Genomic DNA, 20,470 nt, shown 5'->3' on the forward strand with positions numbered 1-20,470 from the left:
TTTAGTTGTGCATTTGTTCCAATGGAAGGTTACATGGAGTGCTCTCAGAGTTGGGTTGGAGCCATAATGATTCCTTTTCACCTTTTATCAGGCGGAGAAAGCTTTCTGTGGATGGTGCATTAGAGTCTGGCGCTGTTGGTGTTATACAACTGTTACTGTTACTTAGGATACTGTTACACAGGTGACAGATCAGAAAATGTTTGGGTTTCTTTTTTTTAGTATTTAGTGGCATCACTTAATAGCAAGCAAGTCAAAGGTAACAGAATTTCAGCATCAGGGAACTCTAGAAATGAAGTTGCTTTTTTGGCAGCAAAAAATACTTCTTCATGTGAAGTATCTTCACTGTTGCCTGACCTGAGGGCATGCATGGCACAACGTGACAAAACTGTTTCCAGAGAAACAAAACACATGGAGAAATTTCAGCAGAAAAACACTTGATTATTTGCTTTAGAATCACAAGGATGCTTAGGAAAAGTAAAAAAAAAAAAAAACCAAAAAACCCAACTTTTAATAGCAATGAAAAAAAAATCTTTGTAAATCATAAGAAATAAAAAGTAGGAGAAATACATTCATAAGCTGATGCTGCTTTCCCCACCTGCTAAATTGCCATTGAACTTGAAAGGAGCTACTCACAGAAAAGATTGCTTTTGTGAAGTCCAACTTAGATAATAACACTTGTATTACGTTTTTAGTGGGATGAGAAGTCAAAGAGGATCAGAGAGAGACAGACAAAAGGTGCACCAGGGGTTTCATTGAACATGGATTTGATATCCTGATATCACAGAATTGTTTAGGTTAGAAAAGACCCTGAAGATCAAGTAGTCCAACCATTAACCCAGCAGTGCCAATGCCGCCACTAAACCTTGTCTCTGAGTGTCACATCCCCATGTCTTCTAAATCCTTCCAGGGGTGGGTGACCCCACCACTTCCCTGGGCAGCCTGTTCCACTCAGCAGAATTTTTAAATGATCAGACAAGGTTTGGATTAATGGCACTAAAGTTATTTTTTTGGTCTGTGAAGGGAGCACAGTGTATCCAAGGGGCCAGGATATAAGGGCTGCTTTGCTGCCTGTTTGCAGGGAGCAAGGCACATGTGTTTCTCCAGCTTCTGCATTCTTTACACTGGCCACCACATCTTCCCCCCTGAAATCACACCTGGAGTGGAATTCCACTGCAGATGGAAAAAAATCCATCTGATTAAATAAAAAAATTAAACATATCTCTGAGAAAGTGTCTAGAATGGCAGGCTACTGCAGCATAGAGTTTGACATTAACTTTCTGTTTTTCCAGCACAATGCTATTTGGACTGCTCTCTTTTTTTTGTATCAACTTCTGTAAAATTGTAGAGAAAAGTTAGACTAATCATAGATTTAGATTTGTGAAAATGGCCTTCCCTTATTACCCATTTTGTGAACTCCATTTGCTAGGCCTGAGGAGCCAAGTCAGTACAGAACACCTAATGTGAGTGTAATGACCATGTGTACCTTCAGAAGACATTATAGGTGCTTCTGCAGACTGAAAAGAACTTTTTTTTTCCACTGATAGTGTGACATTCTCCATCTTTTTGCAGCATTACCCAGGTACTTTGTTTCTCTCCTCAGAGTGATGTGCTCAGAATACATGATGTAACAGACAACTGCTTTGCACAGCACAAAATGCCTGCACTCAGAATGAAATTCACATTTTAGTAGAACTGTAAGTTCATGTGCAGTCATTGCAACTCAAGGAAGAGTGAATGGCCAATCCATTCATTTGCATACAGATCTAGTTTAAATTGCCATTTTCATTTTAACACACTAGGGGGAAAAAAATTAACAGGCAAGACATTTTGGATTAAAACATTTTGATTAGTTAACTTCCTTTTAAAACCAGCTTCCTCCCTTGCAATTTTTCTTGGATGTATTTGAAATTTTCATTATTAGTGGTATATGGAGATAATTGAACATATCTTTCAACTTATGTCAGAAAGGAGGCAAAGGGTAACTGGCAAATAATTTGTGGTAGAAATAATTTTATGCATTAGAGTGGATTTGCTGCTTCATTTTCTTCAAGCTCATATTTGCCTAGAGATACTGAGTACTTAACACATAATTTAGCCTTTCCTTCATACAACAAACCAGCCTTTAGCCTTGAAACTATGGGGGTTTATTTTCTCATCTCTTTCCATCTCTGTGATGTTCACTAGAAGTTTTCTTTTTAATCTGCAAGGTTGCCCCCCCCAGGTTAAACTGGTTTAAGGTAGTGCATACTACAATGCCATTAACCTCTGCTTCACTTTAGTCATTTCAGTCTGACTCTTTCACAAAAAACAGAGGTCTACTTCAAATCAGTGGAAAAATTACTGGGTTTCATGTAAAAGATTCTGATGGACATTCATAAAAACTTTTGTCCTTAATTTAGGCAATGAATGCTTCAGAACAAATCCAGTCAGTCAGTGTCCCAATTTTCCAGATTGCAGCGTTCCACTGGTTTGTGACACTGCCCTCTGAGGAACATTCCCTGTCTGCCTGACCTACCTGTCCTTCCATTTCTACCACCTTCACCTGACATCAACACTTATTTTTCCCAGTGCAAGCTCCCTCCTCATTTCCTTTTGAGAAAGCACATGCCCTCCAAACACTTATTCCTGTCTAGGGCAATTTGCATTTCATTACTATTCCCAAGCTTGTCAACATTTCTGAAGCAACCACTGCCTTCCTTGCAGAGGGAAAGGTCTGACTCAGCTCTGTGCCAGAGTGCTCCCCCTTAAAGCTTCAGGAGTGGGAAATCAAACCCACCCTCAAGAGGCTCTGGAAGTGTCATTCCAAAGGTGTGAGCACCGACGAGGTGGGGATACCTCGAGGTGGGAGAAAAGAAGAAGCCAATTTCTCCATAGCACCTTGCTTGTGAACTTGTGTTTCACTGATAATGACATTTTTCATACATTCCATCATGAAGGCACAGTTATTTCCTCTACTTTTCAAGCCTTCCCTGTCCTACACCCACCCACTCACCCATAAACACACCCTGCCTCCCAGCACCAATAAAAATTATCCAAGGCAGCTTGGAAAACAAGGGCCAGGGAAGAAATTTTTGTGTTATTAAATCTATACTGAACTTTTCATTTTCTAGAAAGTGACATGTCATAGAATAATTTTTAAAAAGGCAGTAACAATTCAAGAAACTAACATGACTTTCAGAGGAATAGTTTAATTTGCAAGGAGAAACTTGAACTTCAATTAACTTTTCTCTCTGGCCAACAATGCCATCTAGCAAGCCTTCAGAACCAATTCTATACTTTTTCCCTTAATAACTGATGAGGGAGTTAAAAATTACTTCTATTAACTTTCTACAGCAGTTTCACTTTGAGAAGGCCTCATTTCTGCTTTTCCCATGAAATCAATTTCTGACACACACAAACTGGTCAAGTACACCAGCTTTTGCACTCACGTCACCGCTAATTTTCATTAGCTCAATTCAGACTATCTCTGCCATTCATCAATTTCATTTGGAACTAATTAAGACATTATTTCTATCTTATTAGTTAAAGGATAATAGATTCACTGTTAGGCCCAGATTCAGCAAACCACTGTAGCTGTTGTGAGCTGAAAATCTGCATAAAGGATTCAAAGCCACTAAAATTTATAGGATTTAAAAACATATATATGTTTATATATATATATGTGTGTGTTTATATATATGTTTAAGAACAGGTATGGGATAAAGTTTATCCCGTGTAATGGAGGATTTTATAAAAGGATCTTACTACAGAATAATTTAACAATAAAATCCTAAATGACTCTAAGAACAAATATATCCTGTAAATGCATCCCAAGGATCATATGCAGCTCACCAACTGGAAAGTTCCAGTTAATCACTGCCACCTTATTTATAGGATATAAATGATGACAGTGGAGTTGTTGGGTCTTTAGAGAGATAAGTACATTGATAAGTACAAGAAAAGGCGTCTGTCCTTGATTCTGCTCAGGACATGGTGGCAGGAGAAAGTTAGGAGTATGTTCTCCTCAAGGGCACTGACTGGATTTGTTCTGGAGTTTTCACGAAGGGAAAGGCTCCTACTTTGGCTCCCACTGCCTTCATTTCTGAGGCATCTTGAATGACTGGCACAGCACAAAGTTGAGGCTGGAGAATCCTTCTTATGGAGGCTGGATTAAAGAAAAGTATTCATGACACAAGGATAATGAAATCAGGAGAGGAAAAAAAAAAAACAAAACACAAACTCTAAAAATCCATGTTAAAGATCTTTATACTCTGAAGACAGACGATATGGTGTTGACTTTGTTTTTGATACTGTCTTTATAGAGAAATTGCCAAAATGCTCAGGAAACTATGAATGCAAAATCCAGAGTGAAATTACATCAAATACTTCAGCTTTCTTCTATTCCTTCACTGCAGTTAAAACAAGCTCCTGAATTGTTTGTTCATGTTCTTTCCCACTGAGATCAGACATACCAAGCTCAAAAGGCTTCTTTTCTGATCCGCTTTCATTTTTAAAGAAATACATAAAGAAAAGAAATAGAGACAATGAAATAAAATTTTTAAAAAATGAAATCACAGTGAGAAAATGGTATCCCTTGAAAATTAACTTAAAACATGAAATATAGCCTGACATTGATGTATTGAAAGAATAATTCTAAAAGATAAGCCATTCCCATTTTCTACTTACTTCACTTAATCACATCTCTGTAGATATGGATTGATTCAGGCATTAATAAATATCTCCTCTACTAAGGTTCATTTCTGTGATTTAAGATGTCATGAAAATAGAATTTTTCAGTCATATCTTTTCTATTCATCTCAAAATGTGTAATGAGAAGCAACTGGCACTCTTCTAGTCACATGCAAATTCAATTTAAATCCAACATGTCAAAAGACTTTTTATCAGTATATATTTCTCATAGATATAACTCAAAATGACTCTGATGAAATTATAAAAAAAGGAGAGCTAACTTCACAAATTCTTCATGTTAGATACTTTAGCTTTACTGTCATTCCCAAACAGATTATAGTCTGTGGGATTTGTATGATATTTTTGTCCTGGACATGCTCCTCAGCAGAATTAGTATCTTATCACTCAAATCTTATTCCAAGCTTCTCAACAGAGATAAGAAATTTAATAAATGTATATCCCAAAAAGCAGATAACACTATTTAAAGCATGTGTAAGTCATTTGGGCTTAACACATATACCTAGTGTACTTAACTCATCCTTGCCTTAGCTGAGTGAACCTCCTCTGAAATAAATCCTTGCAAAATTCAAATCCCCTCATTAGCAAATATTAGAATGATGTGCAGTGAAACTTATCTTGCACTGGAACAGTATAATTCCCTTAATTCCTGGAAAGATTTGCAAGTAACTAGGAATATTTTTTGTTGTGGTTTAAAATGCAACTCCTTTAATGGGCTCCTCAGCTTGGAAGGGAGAAGAAAGAGAGACTTAAATAAAATAGTGGTAATCTGTTCTTACTGTCCAATTCAAATGATACCTTCTCATTCCATGACACCTCTGCTCTTTTCCTGTTTCCCTGTGTCCTTTGCAGAGACATGTCCAACTGCTACAGGGGGCAGCATGCAGAGATACCATGGCCTGAGCTGTGCAGCTCTGACACAGCAGCAGGAATTTAGCAAATCTCTAAAACCACTTCTGCCTCAAAAACCTCTCTCCAGAGTTACCAGCTTAATAGGAAATAAGCAAGGGCATCAGGGCCTGCTAAGTGCTCCAGTTAATGTTAGCTTGGTGAGATGCATAGAAATACATGTGGGCACCTCACAACCCATAATTAGTTTTGCAACATAGCAGAAAAGTGAAAAAGTAGTGTCTGTCTTTTTATAGCTGGAGAAGGGAGGAATCTGGTATAATTGAGACATATGCTTTAATTAGAGTGGCACAGGCACTGCGTGGTGCAGGCCCATCACAGCTTCTCTGCTCCAGAAATACAAAACTCAACTTGCCAAAGAAATGAGCACAAACCTCATGAATGCCTAACTCGGGGACAGCAAATCTCCTTCCAGATCTGAGGCAGAAGCAAAATTATATAAATTGTCTTGTTTTCTTCCATCCCCTGCTGCCTGCTTTACATACCCATTTTCTGCACTCTAATGTATTTATGAGAAGGCAGAGGAGAGCTCTGATCCCAAATGTCATTCCCATTTGTCAGAATATTCCTAACAACCAGGTGACCTGGAGGTTTCACTGGGAAGGTTTGATCCAGCCTGAGCTGCTTAATGCAGCCTCAAAGGCATCAAAGGTGAGGCCATTTCAGGGCCCTGAGTTACCATCCTCTTTGAGGTTGCACATCTCCCTGTTTAATATGCTGAGTTATACTCACTGAGCAACAGCATGGAGCTGCTGACACAGTACTGGGGAGGGATTTATCCTGCAGGCTAATCCCCAGCAAAATTGAGTAATTTTAAAAACTATAAATCATGTGTGATTATAGATTAAAAGCCTAATCTTACTATTAGAATTCAGCATTTTCAAAGGGTTAGTTTTACAGGGGGGAAAACCTGAAATGTTTTCTGGGAAAAGCAGGAATGATAACCCTTTCAGTAGAAGCCACTACAGAAGAAAATTGGTAAAAAAAAAACGACACTTATAATGTATCAAGTGTTTCCACTGGGAACAGAGCAAGAAGGAAGCATAATATGAGAGGGTAGGGCATGTCTCCATGCTCCTAACAGCAATCTTACTTACCTTGAGGTTTCATGGATTATGGGATTCATCCCGTTTGCAGTTTTCAGGCCAGCCTTATGATTTACACCTCTGGTTTGAACTCTCCCAGGTAAGACTGGGGCATTTTCATGGAAGAAACTTCATGCTCTTGCTCCATTGAATAAAGAGCTGCAGGAACACAGCAAGGGCTCAGAGACAAGTCCAGGTGGGATTATCAGAGGCTCCCTGTAAGGCACAAGGCACTCAGTCCTCACCCTGGGCCCAGGGCCCAAGCCTGGGGCACTGCAAAACCAAAGCTGATCCCAATCTTGTTTCACTTATTTTAGAATACAGGAACAGGCAGATTACAGATTAAAAATAAAGGCTGTGTTTCTGCCTCTGCACCTGGGCAGGTTTTGAGGACAATGGGAGAATGGTATGTTTGTTAGAGGATATTTATTTAGTTATGCTTCTTGCTGAATGGGACCAAAAGAAAAATAATGTAGAGCATGTACATATAAGTAAATTAGAATTTCAATTTAATTATATTCTGATTATTTTCTTTTGAGTTACTAATAAAAGTGACCAGCCTTTAGGTCTGGTTATATTAGGTCTGTCACAGCTGCACTGTAACTTGCCCAGTATGGTATTATGACCATACTGAATGAGGTTAGGCACAAATTTGGAAAGTACAACGTGCATGACTTGATAACCTACACTATTTATGAAATCTTCTCCTAATCAGGAATTCCAAAATGCCTCTGGCAGTGTAATGCCTGTAGTGCCACGTTTTGTGGAGTGAACACAGTAATGCCTAAGCACTCAATTCAAACAGGAACTAATCCTTGCAGAAGATCCTGCCCTCTATCCTTGTTAATTCTGTTCCTCAAAGGGATTTCTTGCTAATACAGCACACCTTTGGTGACAATCCATGGCTTAGGCTGTGTAGCTCATTGATTCCAAACTTGTGAAGATGTGCACTAATCCTCTCTGTGCTCTGACACATTGGCTTTGGTTCTGTTAGAAAGCTGCATTTGTAGGAAGGACCTGTGTTTGCTGGATGTAAGGGTCATGCCTGTGACAGAGCATGGTGCCTGTATCCCCCCAGAGAGATGAACACACCTGCAGATTCTGGGGGGCTGTGGCAGTGAAGCAGCAGGCCAAAGATCTGGGATTGCAGGCAATATTAAAAGTGGCTGACATGTCCACAGCAGCTCAAAGCTACGCAGCCATAAACCAGGGTGCTACAGAGCCATATTTGCAGTTAATAGAGCAATTGCAAGATGCATTAGAAAAACAAATAGTAAATAAAGAAGCCAAAGAACAAATAATTCAGCAATTAACCAGAGATAATGCTAAGAGCTGTCAGCTTTCTCATGTCAGCTCAAGTCAGGATTCTGTTTTTAGGCCTCTGGCTGCTGTTTCACCACCACAGAGGGCAGTCAAAGTTTGTGGGGGTCTCTGAAGAACATTCCCTCATTAAACCTTTCCAGCTGAACCTTGAGGACCCCTTGTTTGTAACAATTTTCAGTGTCGCCCTCTGATTAGACAAAATAGGGGTAAGACAGGGAGGAATAGCAGGGGTAAGGGGCAAGGCTCTCTCTGTTATAAAAATCCTTTCCAAACTTTAGAAAACCTTCACAAGTAGCCAGTATGATGGAGTAGTCATTAATTCTCTACAATTTAAAATGAAAGTATGAGAAGATAGGGCCTCTTTTTCAGACTGAGAGAAGGATTTACATGAGAAAAGGTGTCTATTCCCTGCTGCTGCCTGCAAGCTGCCCTTCAGTCACATTCTGGGGCATTGGCTTATGAGCAGACAATCTCACAATCATCTGTGACCTATTGCTGCAACACCTACAACTTCTACAACTGGAAAAGACTAAAGAAATCACAGGCTCTGTGTCCAGTATAACTCTGTTTTTTTCCCATGTCCAGTGCAGTTTTTCAAGAAGCATTAATAAAGCATTATTATATATGATATATATATATATATCACACACACACATATATATATATTATATATATCACAGCATTTGCTAAAAACCCCATCACCGTGCTGGTGACAATTGTTTTTCAGTTGTAAGGCAAACTTGTGGGTAAGTATATTATGGCCTAATTCCTAATACTGCATTCAACACATGTGATCCATTCTTTTCCTAGGCAGTTCATTTGTGCAGTTCATTTAAGCAGTTATACATGCAGGATGTGATTCTTCAGATTGCTCTGTGCAAGAATGGGAGTGGGACTCTGTGATCCTTGTGGGTCCCTTCCAAATCAGGACATCCTATGATTCTCTGATTTTTCTTGGCATCTGAATTCAATTCCTAAAACAATTGTATATTAATTCATTTACCTAGAAACTTCTTGATAAAAATTGGATAAAAATGTTTTAAGTGTTCATTCAGGATGATCAAGTCTGGAGTGGAAACTTCTGTATTTGATAGTGGCAGTAAATTTACAGTATTCACAGATTTAATTCCTAGACACCACGTGGAGCACTGGAGCTGAATATGGAGTATTCAATATGGAGTAAGGCTCTGAATTTTGCATTCAGACACAAAAAACATATCTGCATCAAGTAGTAATGTACTGAGTGTCTAACATAATGGAGTACAAAACATGTAAGAAGGATATTCTGCAACACAGATATATATTTCAGTGGTGCATAGGTCAGTTGTTGTTTATTGAAGTACCTCCATGATTACATAAAATCCAAAATACTGTGTCAGTACATTCTGAACCATTTGAAGTCAAACATACCCCTATCTGATAAAGATGAACTGCAAAGTGCTACAAAATAAATTGCAAAAATGTTATGTAAAATCCCCAATCAATAACTGTCCATATTTATTTATATAAATATGCCACAGCTGAAAATATAGAAGTATGCCAAAATACTCAGTTAAAACAACAGATGCCTGATAGGCTTCTTTGTGGTCAGGGAAAACCTGACTGATTCAACCACACTATCTTCTAAAGGGTAGTAACCAATTCAAGAAAAACAACCTATCAATATTTGCAAGAGTGACAAATTCCCAAAAGATGGGTTCAGTCAATAATATCTTTAAATGGCTTACGAAATTCTGGTCCCCTCAGAGTTGCAGCACAAGAGAGAATTTCACAGTTACAAGTCTCAGCCCCTCAGATCTGGGGAATTACATTTCCATCTTGGAAGTTGCTCTCACACTGGGAAGGACAGGTGAAAACTTTGCCTCCTGTTTTCCTGGTTATAGGTATCAAGCTCCAGCTGATCTCTGAGGTCAGTTATTTTCCTGTAATGATAAGGGCAGGTATTAGACAAGAGAAATTTCTCCTGGATGTGCTGACACCTCTTTAACTTGTAGGACTTCTCACAGCATCCCAAGCAGCTTTGATCCTCCCACCAAGTGAGTCTGTGGCACAATTTGTTGCAGCAGGTTTGCTTCCAAGTGGGAGCTATCAAGAGGCACTAAACAGCCTGAGTCATAGCAGCCACCTCGATATTGTACCAGCCTTTATTAGCTTCTCAGGCACCCTGAAACACTGATCTTCAGAAGGGGAAAGGTGATAGGGTTAAAACACAGATCTTCAGACTGGAAAAAGTGATAGGGTTAAAAGCTGGTTATTCCTGACAAATGGCCCATAATATCAGCCTCTTCCTTCTTTGCCTGCATCTCTTAAATAACAGCACAAGGAAAGGACTCTCTTTTGAATGACTGTACCTGTTGGGTTTTTTCTTTGAATGAGCTCTGAGTTAAAGCAAAGGTGCCTTTCTTGAGCAAGGCGGTTGGACTGAGCAGAATTTCCTTCTGACACAATGTTTTTCTACAGCTGTGTGCCAGCAACGCTTTCTGTCCTGCTTATGTCCCCTGCTAACTCCTGGAGTGACACAAAGTAATGGCACAGGCTCTGGGCAGCAGCTGCCTCAGACACAAACCTGTGCCAGGGGCTCCTTCCAGGTATTTTCCCTCTCCTTCTGTGTCATCCACCACCCTTCAGCTTTTGGTGACTGACAGAGAAGGAACCAGCTTGGGAAAGATGAGAAGCTATTGCACAAAGCTAAGCAAGCACATACTCCAGCTGCATTTCCCTTCCCTATAAAACCTGGAATGTGGCCTTGAAAGGATCAGGTAAATTTTTAATTTTTTTTTCCTCAGTTAAGTTACAGGAAGCAGGTCTGTGAAAGTGTGAATTCATGCTCAGTCAAAAAATCAAATAAAAGAAATCATTTAATGCAATCCTTCCTTTGCTATTTTTTTAATGAAAGAGCTGGATTTCTCTCTAAAAAAATAGTGATGCTTTGAAACTGCAAACAGGATTTGTAAATTTTCTAGTATTTTTCTGGAACCCTGATGCCATCAACACAAGAAAGGGTTGCAAATTACTCTATCAATGAAACAGATGGATAAATCTACTTAAGGGAGCTTGTCTGTGTGAGGCAGAGGACATTGCTGTTGTTATTATTGTAATCATTATGATCAACAATTAATAATAACCCTTATTCTTCTTCTGGTGGAGACTGTCCCACTGCCATAGATACTTCAGACCTGTCACACCAGCTTCAATGCAAACTTAAGAGCTGGAAAAAGCTTTGTCCTGCCCAAACCATGGGGGTTTTTACTGTGACTGTCTCTGTGGGTTTCCTCCTGCAGACTAAAGAGAAAGGCACAGACACTTGTGGCTGCTTGTCAGTGAAAGAGGCAAATCACTAAAATACATAAAATAGAACATAGGTTTTCCAGCCCCTCACAGGGTACCTCATCATTTCAATGTGGGCCATCTCCAAGGACTGAGTGCTAGAAACTATAACCTCATTTGCCCTGGAGAACTTTGGTGGTCTAGCAACAGAGTGACTTGAATTTTGTATGCACATGGATGGCTGGTTTTTACAGATATGTTTCAGAATTAAAATTCAGCTTTTACTGTATAACTGCGGATCCCCCAATGTATAATTTTATCTTTAAATCCTGCTAGGAGTAGAAAAATTGTTATTATTGCTTCACATTATCTTTCTTTTCTTGGAACAGGATAACGTGGATCTTGGTGACCTTATGTTTTCGCTCTGCTACCTTCCAACAGCTGGTAGACTAACTATTACAATAATAAAGGCAAGAAATCTAAAGGCAATGGATATCACGGGAGCATCAGGTAGGAATGAATTTAATGCTCAGTGTGGATTTCTTTCCCATTTCCCTCCCAAGACACAGAATTCAACACTGTCAGATCCCAGAATGATTTTTGAGAGGGGGGGTGGTTATACTGTGAGCTCTACTTGCATACAGGAGTTGATGAGAAATAAATAACATATTTTAGTTTGCTTAGATCCAAGCAACAGTTTAAAATAAGTTGCTCTCTCAGAAAGAGTGCAAGATTATTATTTCCAATGGCACTGTAATTTAGAGTAAAACAAGCTGGCCAAAACGCATTCCCAGCACTGGGAATTTGTTTGTGCAGCAGACTGTTACAGCTATGACACAGAGGCAGACTGGCCCTCTCTGACAGTCCCCAAGAGCCACTGAGCCAGTTCTGCTGTTGCTGACATACGGAGAAAGTGGCAATCATCCCAGAATCCTTTCAGCAACCCTTTCAAAAGCCCACAATAAAAAGTATAAACATAAATAAGATTTCATAGATTATATTTAAATACTAGCAGGGAGTTGAAGAGCTCAAAAAGGTGCTACAAAGAAATAGCTTTCTTTTTGCTACATTCAGGAGTTTAAAAATAATTATAATTCTCTTGAGAAATAAAAGCCACTAATTGTTGCACTTTGAATTGTATTTAACCATACATCACTAAATCCTGTTGTGAAAAACATTGTCATCTTCTGTCTGTCCTACAAATCTAACAAGTAATTAGGCTGCTATAAATAGGCTGATACACAGGCTGTTGTATAAAATAGTTATGTATAACATGCTTCAGTGGATATTTTAATACCCTTTGAGAAGCTGGTACACAGCAAGGAACTTCTTGAACCTAAAAAGTTCATGAGCAGTCAACCAGGTAAAGCTTTCAAAGCTGCACTGCCTCCCGTACATTCCATGGTGACAGAGAAGCTCAAATTCCAGTCAGGTCCAGGAGATTAATCCTGCAAGCAGGTATGGGCACACAAGAAGTCTCCAATTCACTTTCCATTTGCATTTGTCAAAAATCAAAATTGTTCTTATGACCCACACAGATCCCTACGTGAAGGTTTCTTTAATGTGTGAAGGAAGGCGGCTAAAGAAAAGGAAAACTTCCACCAAGAGGAACACCCTAAACCCCGTTTACAATGAAGCCATAGTCTTTGATGTCCCTCCAGAAAACATTGACCAAATTAACTTGTCGATAGCTGTTATGGATTATGACCGGTGAGATGCCTGTAGCTGTCAAATATTGGCTGATAGAGTCTTGCACGCTGGATTTGCACCCAGAAAGATAGTTTTGGGGTTTTTTTCCCTATAAGCGGGGAATTAATGTCAGGTTGAGCTTGGTAGAAGTCTCCAAATTTTTTGTTTTGCCAGGCAGAACTTCCTTACTGAATTTTAAAATATAGATTTTCATCCATAACTGACATCAGTGAGCTGCAGATGTGTTTAGCAGAACTGAGGTAACTGGGCATTTAAGCACTGATGTTCAGTTTATACATTTATGCTAACCCTTTACATACACATGCTCAGTTTATAAAGTTGTGTCTTAGAGCCTGTTTGCCTTTGCAGCTATTTACAGAACACAGGCAAAGAACCTTTTGTGTGATACAAAGGGGGTAATATCAAATTGTTCTGAGCAGTGGGAAGTGCAAAGAGCAAACCTATGTATTTCCTAGTGCTTTGTGTTCTCCAGGCAAGAATTAATCCTAAAAACACACGGTTAACGTTTCTGATGAAATATGCAACTGGTGTGGTTTCAAAGGTAAAATTTTAAGAAAAAAATATTATGGACCATTTTCACAGTGTAGGTCACAATGAGGTCATTGGAGTTTGTCAAGTAGGCAACGATGCAGAGAGTCTAGGTCGCGACCACTGGAACGAAATGCTCTCGTACCCTCGGAAGCCCATCGCTCACTGGCATCCTCTTGTGGAGGTAAGGCTCTGATTTATTGCTTCCCCCTTGCAGTAATCATAAATGTTCTCCCACACGGCTTTAGAAGTTGGATAAAATTTTATGAGCAAACCCAAGATCCGCGTGCATGAGGTAAATCCTAGAAAAGGGTTTGGAAATGCTTTAAAGTTGAAACGTGACACATAAGTTAAGTCTGCTCCTTTCAGTTTTAGGGAGACAGAAGGTAATTGTTGTCTGTAATATACAGACATGAAAACACCAAACATTGTACACTCGATTGAGGGTTTGGTTTTGCTTTTGAAATAAGATCTTGGGTAACTTTCACCGTAATTGATATAAAGAAATGGACTTTGTTTACAGAACAATCAAGAGTTATTTTTTTATATACAACAACCTAATTTGACTTCTTTTCTTATAACAATATATACATCAGTGGCACTAGCACATCTCAAAGGATGCCTAACTGCAGTGACAAAAATATGTTTAAGTGTCTTTGGAGATCTGAGGCGCTCATAAGAAGCGACACTATCAGAAAAGCTTTTCAAGGTTCCTATGGCTTTTTTTTTTGTTTTGTTTTGTTTTGTTTTTTGTCTTTAGGGCCCTATTCAGCAGGAATGTTATGCAGGTCTTCTGCGGTTGGATGGCTGCCGAAGAGGCTTCCTCACCCTTTTAACCTATTCAGCAGAAATTTGGCATTCCTGTTGAACTCTTTCTTAGCCATATCCTCAGGGGCTATTCCACAGAGTCCAGTGGGGTAAAGATGTCCTTTTAATCCCTCTGTCTAATCCTCTCCCCAATACAGGGAACACTAATCCTGATTCATGAGACACAGAAATTCATCAACGATCGAATTAAATTGCTTCCTAAAGTTATCATTACTTGCTCACATTGTTGCTCTCACTGGCTGAGTCAGGCAGTGCTCCCAGACAAAGGGAAATATCTTATTTATGAACAGCCCCAGAGTTATTCTCAATGTTGAAAGACAGGAAAGAGCACAGTACCCATATGAAGCCAGGAATGATGCTGTGGGCACTAATACTTGGAGGCAGGCAGTTCACAGCCCCTCTGAGCTTACTTCCTGCACCAGAGTGCAGCTGTGTTACCAGAGTGCCTCTGAAGATTTCCCTGCTTGGTTCTGAGCACTGGCCATAGGCAGTTCCAGAAAAGATTGTCAGGCATTATGAAGATGCTGCAAGCTAGGAAGAATCCCACAGTCTTGTCCTGTGTCCATAAGGAATTGTGTTTCCTGGTGCCACAGCAGGACAGTCTGAGCGGGAAGTGCCCATGGGCTGTGTGGCAGGAGGAAGGCTCCATGCCTTCTCAACACAGCTTCTGCCAGCAGTGGGGCAGCTCTGCCCAGGTGCTTGAGTAGATGCTGGCTGAAGTGCCACGCTTGAAATGCTGACCTGGGCATTTGGGAGCTCTCTGCTGCAGCCAAGTGTTGACAGGAACATCCTGACACAGCACACAAGGTGTGGTGTAAGGGTTACTATTGCCCAGAGCACAACAAGTGTCTCTTAGCAGAAGTTGTCTATATCCAACCTGTTTTCCCTCTGATAAATTTCATTGCAGGCAGAGCCCACAATTAGGTTTTGACAGCTCTTCCCTTTTCACAGGCATCCTGTTCTTTTCATACATGCCTGGCTAACTTCTTTAGATTTCATTATTGTGGATTGCTTTTCATGTCACTGAAAGCTAAACAGAGACATATTTTTTTTCCTTCCCAGGAATCAAGTGGGGGAGGGTGTCCAGCGCATCCAGGCTGTGCAGAGAAATATATACACAGCATATCATTTTGGTTCCTGAATCAGGATTAGACTCAGCGAGAGCTTCTGGAACCTCTGTGGCCACAGCCATAGGACCCTGAATATTTGCTGAATAGGACCCTCAGTCTTCTACTGTGTGAAGAGCTATTGGTTTCAAATAGCGTGATGTTATCCACTTGTAGCATTAATTCTCCAGCTGACACTACTGCTACTGATAGATTATTTGTATGGTTGTAAGCATTACCCAAATTGGAGTCATCATTTCTTTTCAGTAGAATAACCCAGGTTTACAAGCAAAATGATAGCAATGTAAACCAACAAATATGGGAAGCAGCAGCAAATATTGTCCTTGTATTTGCAAAAAAGGTGCAGCATTGTGAATGATTAGCTAAGTTGTTTTTTTTTCAAGAATGATTGCCATCAGATACTTATTTTTTGATGACAAGTTGCATCCTCAGTCTCAGCTGGTGCCTCCTTTCACCTGACGGGAAAACAAATTAACATGGTTCCTTGTAGAAATCCTTCAAATCTGAAAAACTGTAAAAAAAGTTCTGCTGGGTGAGAACAAGATGCATATGGTATTTGTAATGACAGCATGTTCTTTGAGAAAGGAGATAACCATCTGTATAACATGGAGGTTGTTAGTTCTTAACCTTTGTGGATGATTTTCCAGTCAATGTTTCTGAGTCATGTCCACGACACTGCAAACTGTTGGAAGCGTGTCCCAGGTGGCAATGCTGGATCATACAAGCACACACACACCCTATGTTGTCTGAAAATGCTGTTCCAAATATATAGTGCCTGTGAAGACTTCCTTTATTATTTGTGGTAGAGTTAGCAGGGCTGTTTTACATGATAGTATATTGTAAATTCTGACAAATTCTGACCATTAAAAGAACAGAATCAAAGCACTGCATTTTGTCACGTAATGAAATTTGTACCCCAAAGCAGGAGACCCTGGAATAAATTTTTCACCACTCATTTAGCCATGCATGGAGTTCTCTCATCCTCCAGTGTCTTCTACAGAGAACTCAACTCACATCTTTACATGGGAATTTTTTTGTTTAAAAAATGCAAATGCAAAGCATGGATGTTTTATACAATACAGCTGTCTGCTGTGTACTTACAGAGAGGGAGCTCTGGTCATTAGATAGAGTTCAGATAAGTTTATGTGCACACACATTGCTTCACATCTAGTATGTGATGAGTGTTCACCAAGCATTTTGGACCTGCAACTCTGCTGACACAAGTATGCATGCACAGATTTGAAGAAATATCTAACATTTTGGCCTCAAGTCTAAAAAATTAGTTTTATAACCAATCATTAAGGATCTTCCACAAAATCAGAATTACTTGTGGGTAAAGAATATCTTGGAACTCACAGGAGATCTTGGATCTGCTGTAAATGTATGCTGCAGGCATAAATCAGAGTAAGCACAGTGGTTTTCAAAAATCTCTTGCCATTCCATGGAGAATACAGCTACCACAGGCAAGGGTATACCTGGCAAACTAAACAGCACTTCCAAACCTGCCCAAGCACAATTTCAGGAGGGCAACCACTGAGCATTTCCAAAAGAATGAAAATTATTTTGCCATGGCAAAACTGTTTCATTGCACCTTCAGCTTTCTATCAGGAGGCCAATGGTACATGACAACATGCATATCTGTCCATGCATCAGCCTCCCCTTGGGCAGAATCCTGTGCTTTTTGCCCAGGAGTCACTGAGGGGAGATAGGCCTGAGCAAAGTAGGAGGTGCTCTTCTTTGGAGTGAAGTTCTCTGATTTCCTGGACAAATCACTCTATATTGCATCTCTGCCTGGAATGCAGAGCGGGCATGCTTCCCACTGCTATATTAGCAGCAGAAACTGCTGGGAACAAGAAAACACCTACACAGCAGGCTCAATTTGTGTTCATGGAAAAGTGCAGGACCCTTTCTAGGATTTGTCCCCAGCAGCTCAAAGGGACATCAGCTGAGAAATGGTATTATTATAATTGCCAGTGGGTTGTCGTTCTTCTATTTTATTATGATGCTGTTTATTTAATGCATCAAAAGAATTACTTTGAACAGAATTCTACTAAAACAGGGAAAGAAATCTCAATGACAGTGCGCATTTAAAGTGGAATCCAGCAGACTTCAAAAGCTTAGAGATGAGGAAAACTCCCTAAATTTATTGAATTCTCCTAATTTTTGCTCATGACTTGCAAACTGTTACTCAGGCTGTGGCATTACTATGTGCTTTTTACAAATATCTGCCTTATCATAGTAGTGCATATATGGAGTGATGAATATTTTCCATATTTGGATACTTCACTCTTGACCTTTATAATCCACTTAACCAGTGGTATTCCCTAGACCCTAAATATTTTTCTGTTCTGGTTCTGGTTGGCCAGTAGACTGCTGCTGTCTTTGGACTGTATTACAATAATACCACAGCCTGCTGGAAGGACCAGAGGATAGATAATTCTGCTACAAACTCAACTGGAAACCCAGGGAAAGCTAGGGTCCCAATGCTGCTCAGTCTTTCTTCTCTGAGCTATGATTCTCAGTGGTAATTACCAGTAGACTCACAAGAATGATTTCAAAGCCGAAACCCTCATTTATTTTCTTATTTGCTGTGAATGCATTATTACACTGTGTGACAAGTATCATAACTCTAAAATAGAAAAGAAAATCGCTTAGAAATGCATCTCAGCAAGATTTTAATCCCACTTTGCTCTTTAACAACATGCTATTAAATTGTTACCTCTAGTTTTCTACAAGCCTCCGTGTCAGGTGCTGTTCTGTGAAAAAGCAGTGAGTGGCAATGGGAAAACCTTCAGAGTTACTGACTGTGAGTCCGAGTACCATGGACAGTGGCCTGATAGTCCTGTGACAAAAGACTCACAGCACAACTCCTCTGCAGCTGAGTGCTCAGACATCTCTTTATCTGCTTCCACTGAAATCACAAGACATTAAAAGCACTGCTGTTTTCTTTTGTTTCGCTTCTCCCTGCAAAATAGCCCTTTCAGTGGATAAGCAAACATTCATCTCAATCTGGGGAAGGAGGGACTACCAGAACAGAAAACCAATATGTAGCATAAAAGACCCAGTGTTAAAACTGTTCTTGCCAGCCATTGCATGGCTCAGTTTTCCATGCCAGCAGAGCCATAAAACACAAAAGCAGCATGTGTGAGACACTTGTTACATAGAGGTACAATTTAACTGCTCATAGGGGAACTCTTAGATCAATACAAAATGAAACAACAGCAAAGGACAATGCAAAAGAATGAAAAAAAGAGGTTATTTTAGTCCACCCTTCTTGGCTTGAGGGGATGGTTGCTGAGGGGGCTTTGGGGTTGTTTTTATTCTTTGGTTTGATTTGGTTTGATTTGGTTTAGTTTGGTTTCATTCATGTGTTTTAAACACTAAGCATGGTATGGAGCTATATTAACATGAGCACCCAAAGCCAGAGACACAAGAAACATATTGATTTACATGCTTATAACCTAGCAACATTCCAGCACTGAGGGAACGTGTCTGCAACTGAAATAAAAAATAGCTGAAAACTCTTTTGGTTTAAAAGTAATGAAAAAAATAAACGGGGACCAGGAAATTCAGCTGAAAATTTTGTTTGACCCAGCTAGAAATCCATCTGAAATGACTTTTTTTATATTATATATAAAAATACATTTTGTTTGAACAGAAGGAAGTGAAAAAAATCAATCAGGTGACTCCATCAGAAGTGTCATTGATGAAATGCTTTTTTCCCCTTAGAACAGTGCATTGCCAAACAATTGCATCTCAGTATCAAGAGAGAAAACAATGGATCTCTTATCTAGTAGGAAAAAAACCTCATACAGTGAAAGTAATCCACAATACTGTAGAATTTAATAGAAGCCCCCTGTGCTGCAGAAAAGGGCAGCGGGACAGACTTGGTGACAGCACCACCTTGAATCTTGCTCCAATTATTAGCACCATGATTGAAGGTGACAGCCTGAAGTTACAGCCTGGCAGCACATAGCCGAGCTATGCCAGGTGCCAGGGGTATTCCAGCGGTGCCCAAGGCTGGGCAGCTCCAAGACCTGTGTTCACAGCTCTTTTCTAACACAGTGGGGCAAGGAACCACAGCTAGGAGTTCTCCAGGGCCCTGCAGTTCTCTGGGAGCACATCCATCTCCATGGAGGCGCACAGAGGGCGGCGGTGGCGCTGCCCACCAGGGAAGGCATCCCCTGCGGAGTGAAGGCAACACATGGAACACATGGGGAGGTGACGGGAGGACTTGCAAACATCTGGGCTCTTGATTTGTTCCTTTGTTTTGTCTGGGCTCTTCAGTTCCTCCTCCTTTTTGCTCCAACGTAGACATTGTAAAACTGAGATGTTTTACTCGGTTGCATGCTGGCCAGCTGCCATCCTTGATACCCGTCGCAAAGGTGTGTGATGAGAGGTGTGCTGTTCTGGTATACTTTTGGTTTTGGTAGCACATCAACATTGTACTATACTTTATTATTTCTTGTTCAATAAATAGTCCTGGTATCTCTATGTTTCATGTCTAATTTTGGAGAGCAGGGCCATACCTGTATCAAGGCTCTCTCAGTTAGGTGGGCATTTTGTTTGTTTAGTAGAAGTAATGCATGATTCTTTTCGCAGTGATGGTTTGAGGGACAAAGAAATTCTTAATTTTGTAATATGTATTACAATCTTCTGAACACAAGTAAAAATGTACTGTGATTTATTTATATAAATCTAGTCTGAACAAATAAGTTTTGATCTTAATAAAAACTGTAAGAAATGGTGCAATTGTAATTTATTACTATTTTGTATTTAATAAATATTAAAGTTCAAGTCATTATTCAGAAAGCCAGAAAACACTTTGGAAATGTTTTTGCTCAGTTTTTCTCCACAGATAACATGTTTTGATAAAGTACATGAGGCCAGAGAGAAGAAGCTTTTAATTTTACAGCACTTACACATAATTTAGGAGTTTGGATACTGAAACCTCCTCATGTTTCATGCCATGTCCACAGTCATCATGGCAGAAAGATTATTTGACAT

At 39.8% G+C, this 20,470-nt stretch overlaps 1 protein-coding gene across 1 annotated transcript in view; it reads left to right on the forward strand.

Moving 5' to 3' along the window:
• LOC103822214 (synaptotagmin-9) overlaps positions 1-14,376 on the forward strand; it is a 66,999-nt gene extending 52,623 nt beyond the window's left edge. Inside the window, exons 4-7 of the mRNA XM_030240698.2 lie at positions 11,660-11,780; positions 12,809-12,980; positions 13,563-13,692; positions 14,269-14,376. Coding sequence (XP_030096558.1) covers positions 11,660-11,780; positions 12,809-12,980; positions 13,563-13,692; positions 14,269-14,376 — 531 coding nt within the window. The remainder of the gene's footprint in view (positions 1-11,659; positions 11,781-12,808; positions 12,981-13,562; positions 13,693-14,268) is intronic.
• Positions 14,377-20,470: the final 6,094 nt, after the last annotated feature.

The sequence above is a fragment of the Serinus canaria genome, chromosome 5 (genome assembly GCF_022539315.1).
Source record: "Serinus canaria isolate serCan28SL12 chromosome 5, serCan2020, whole genome shotgun sequence".
Classification (NCBI taxonomy): Eukaryota; Metazoa; Chordata; class Aves; order Passeriformes; family Fringillidae; genus Serinus; species Serinus canaria.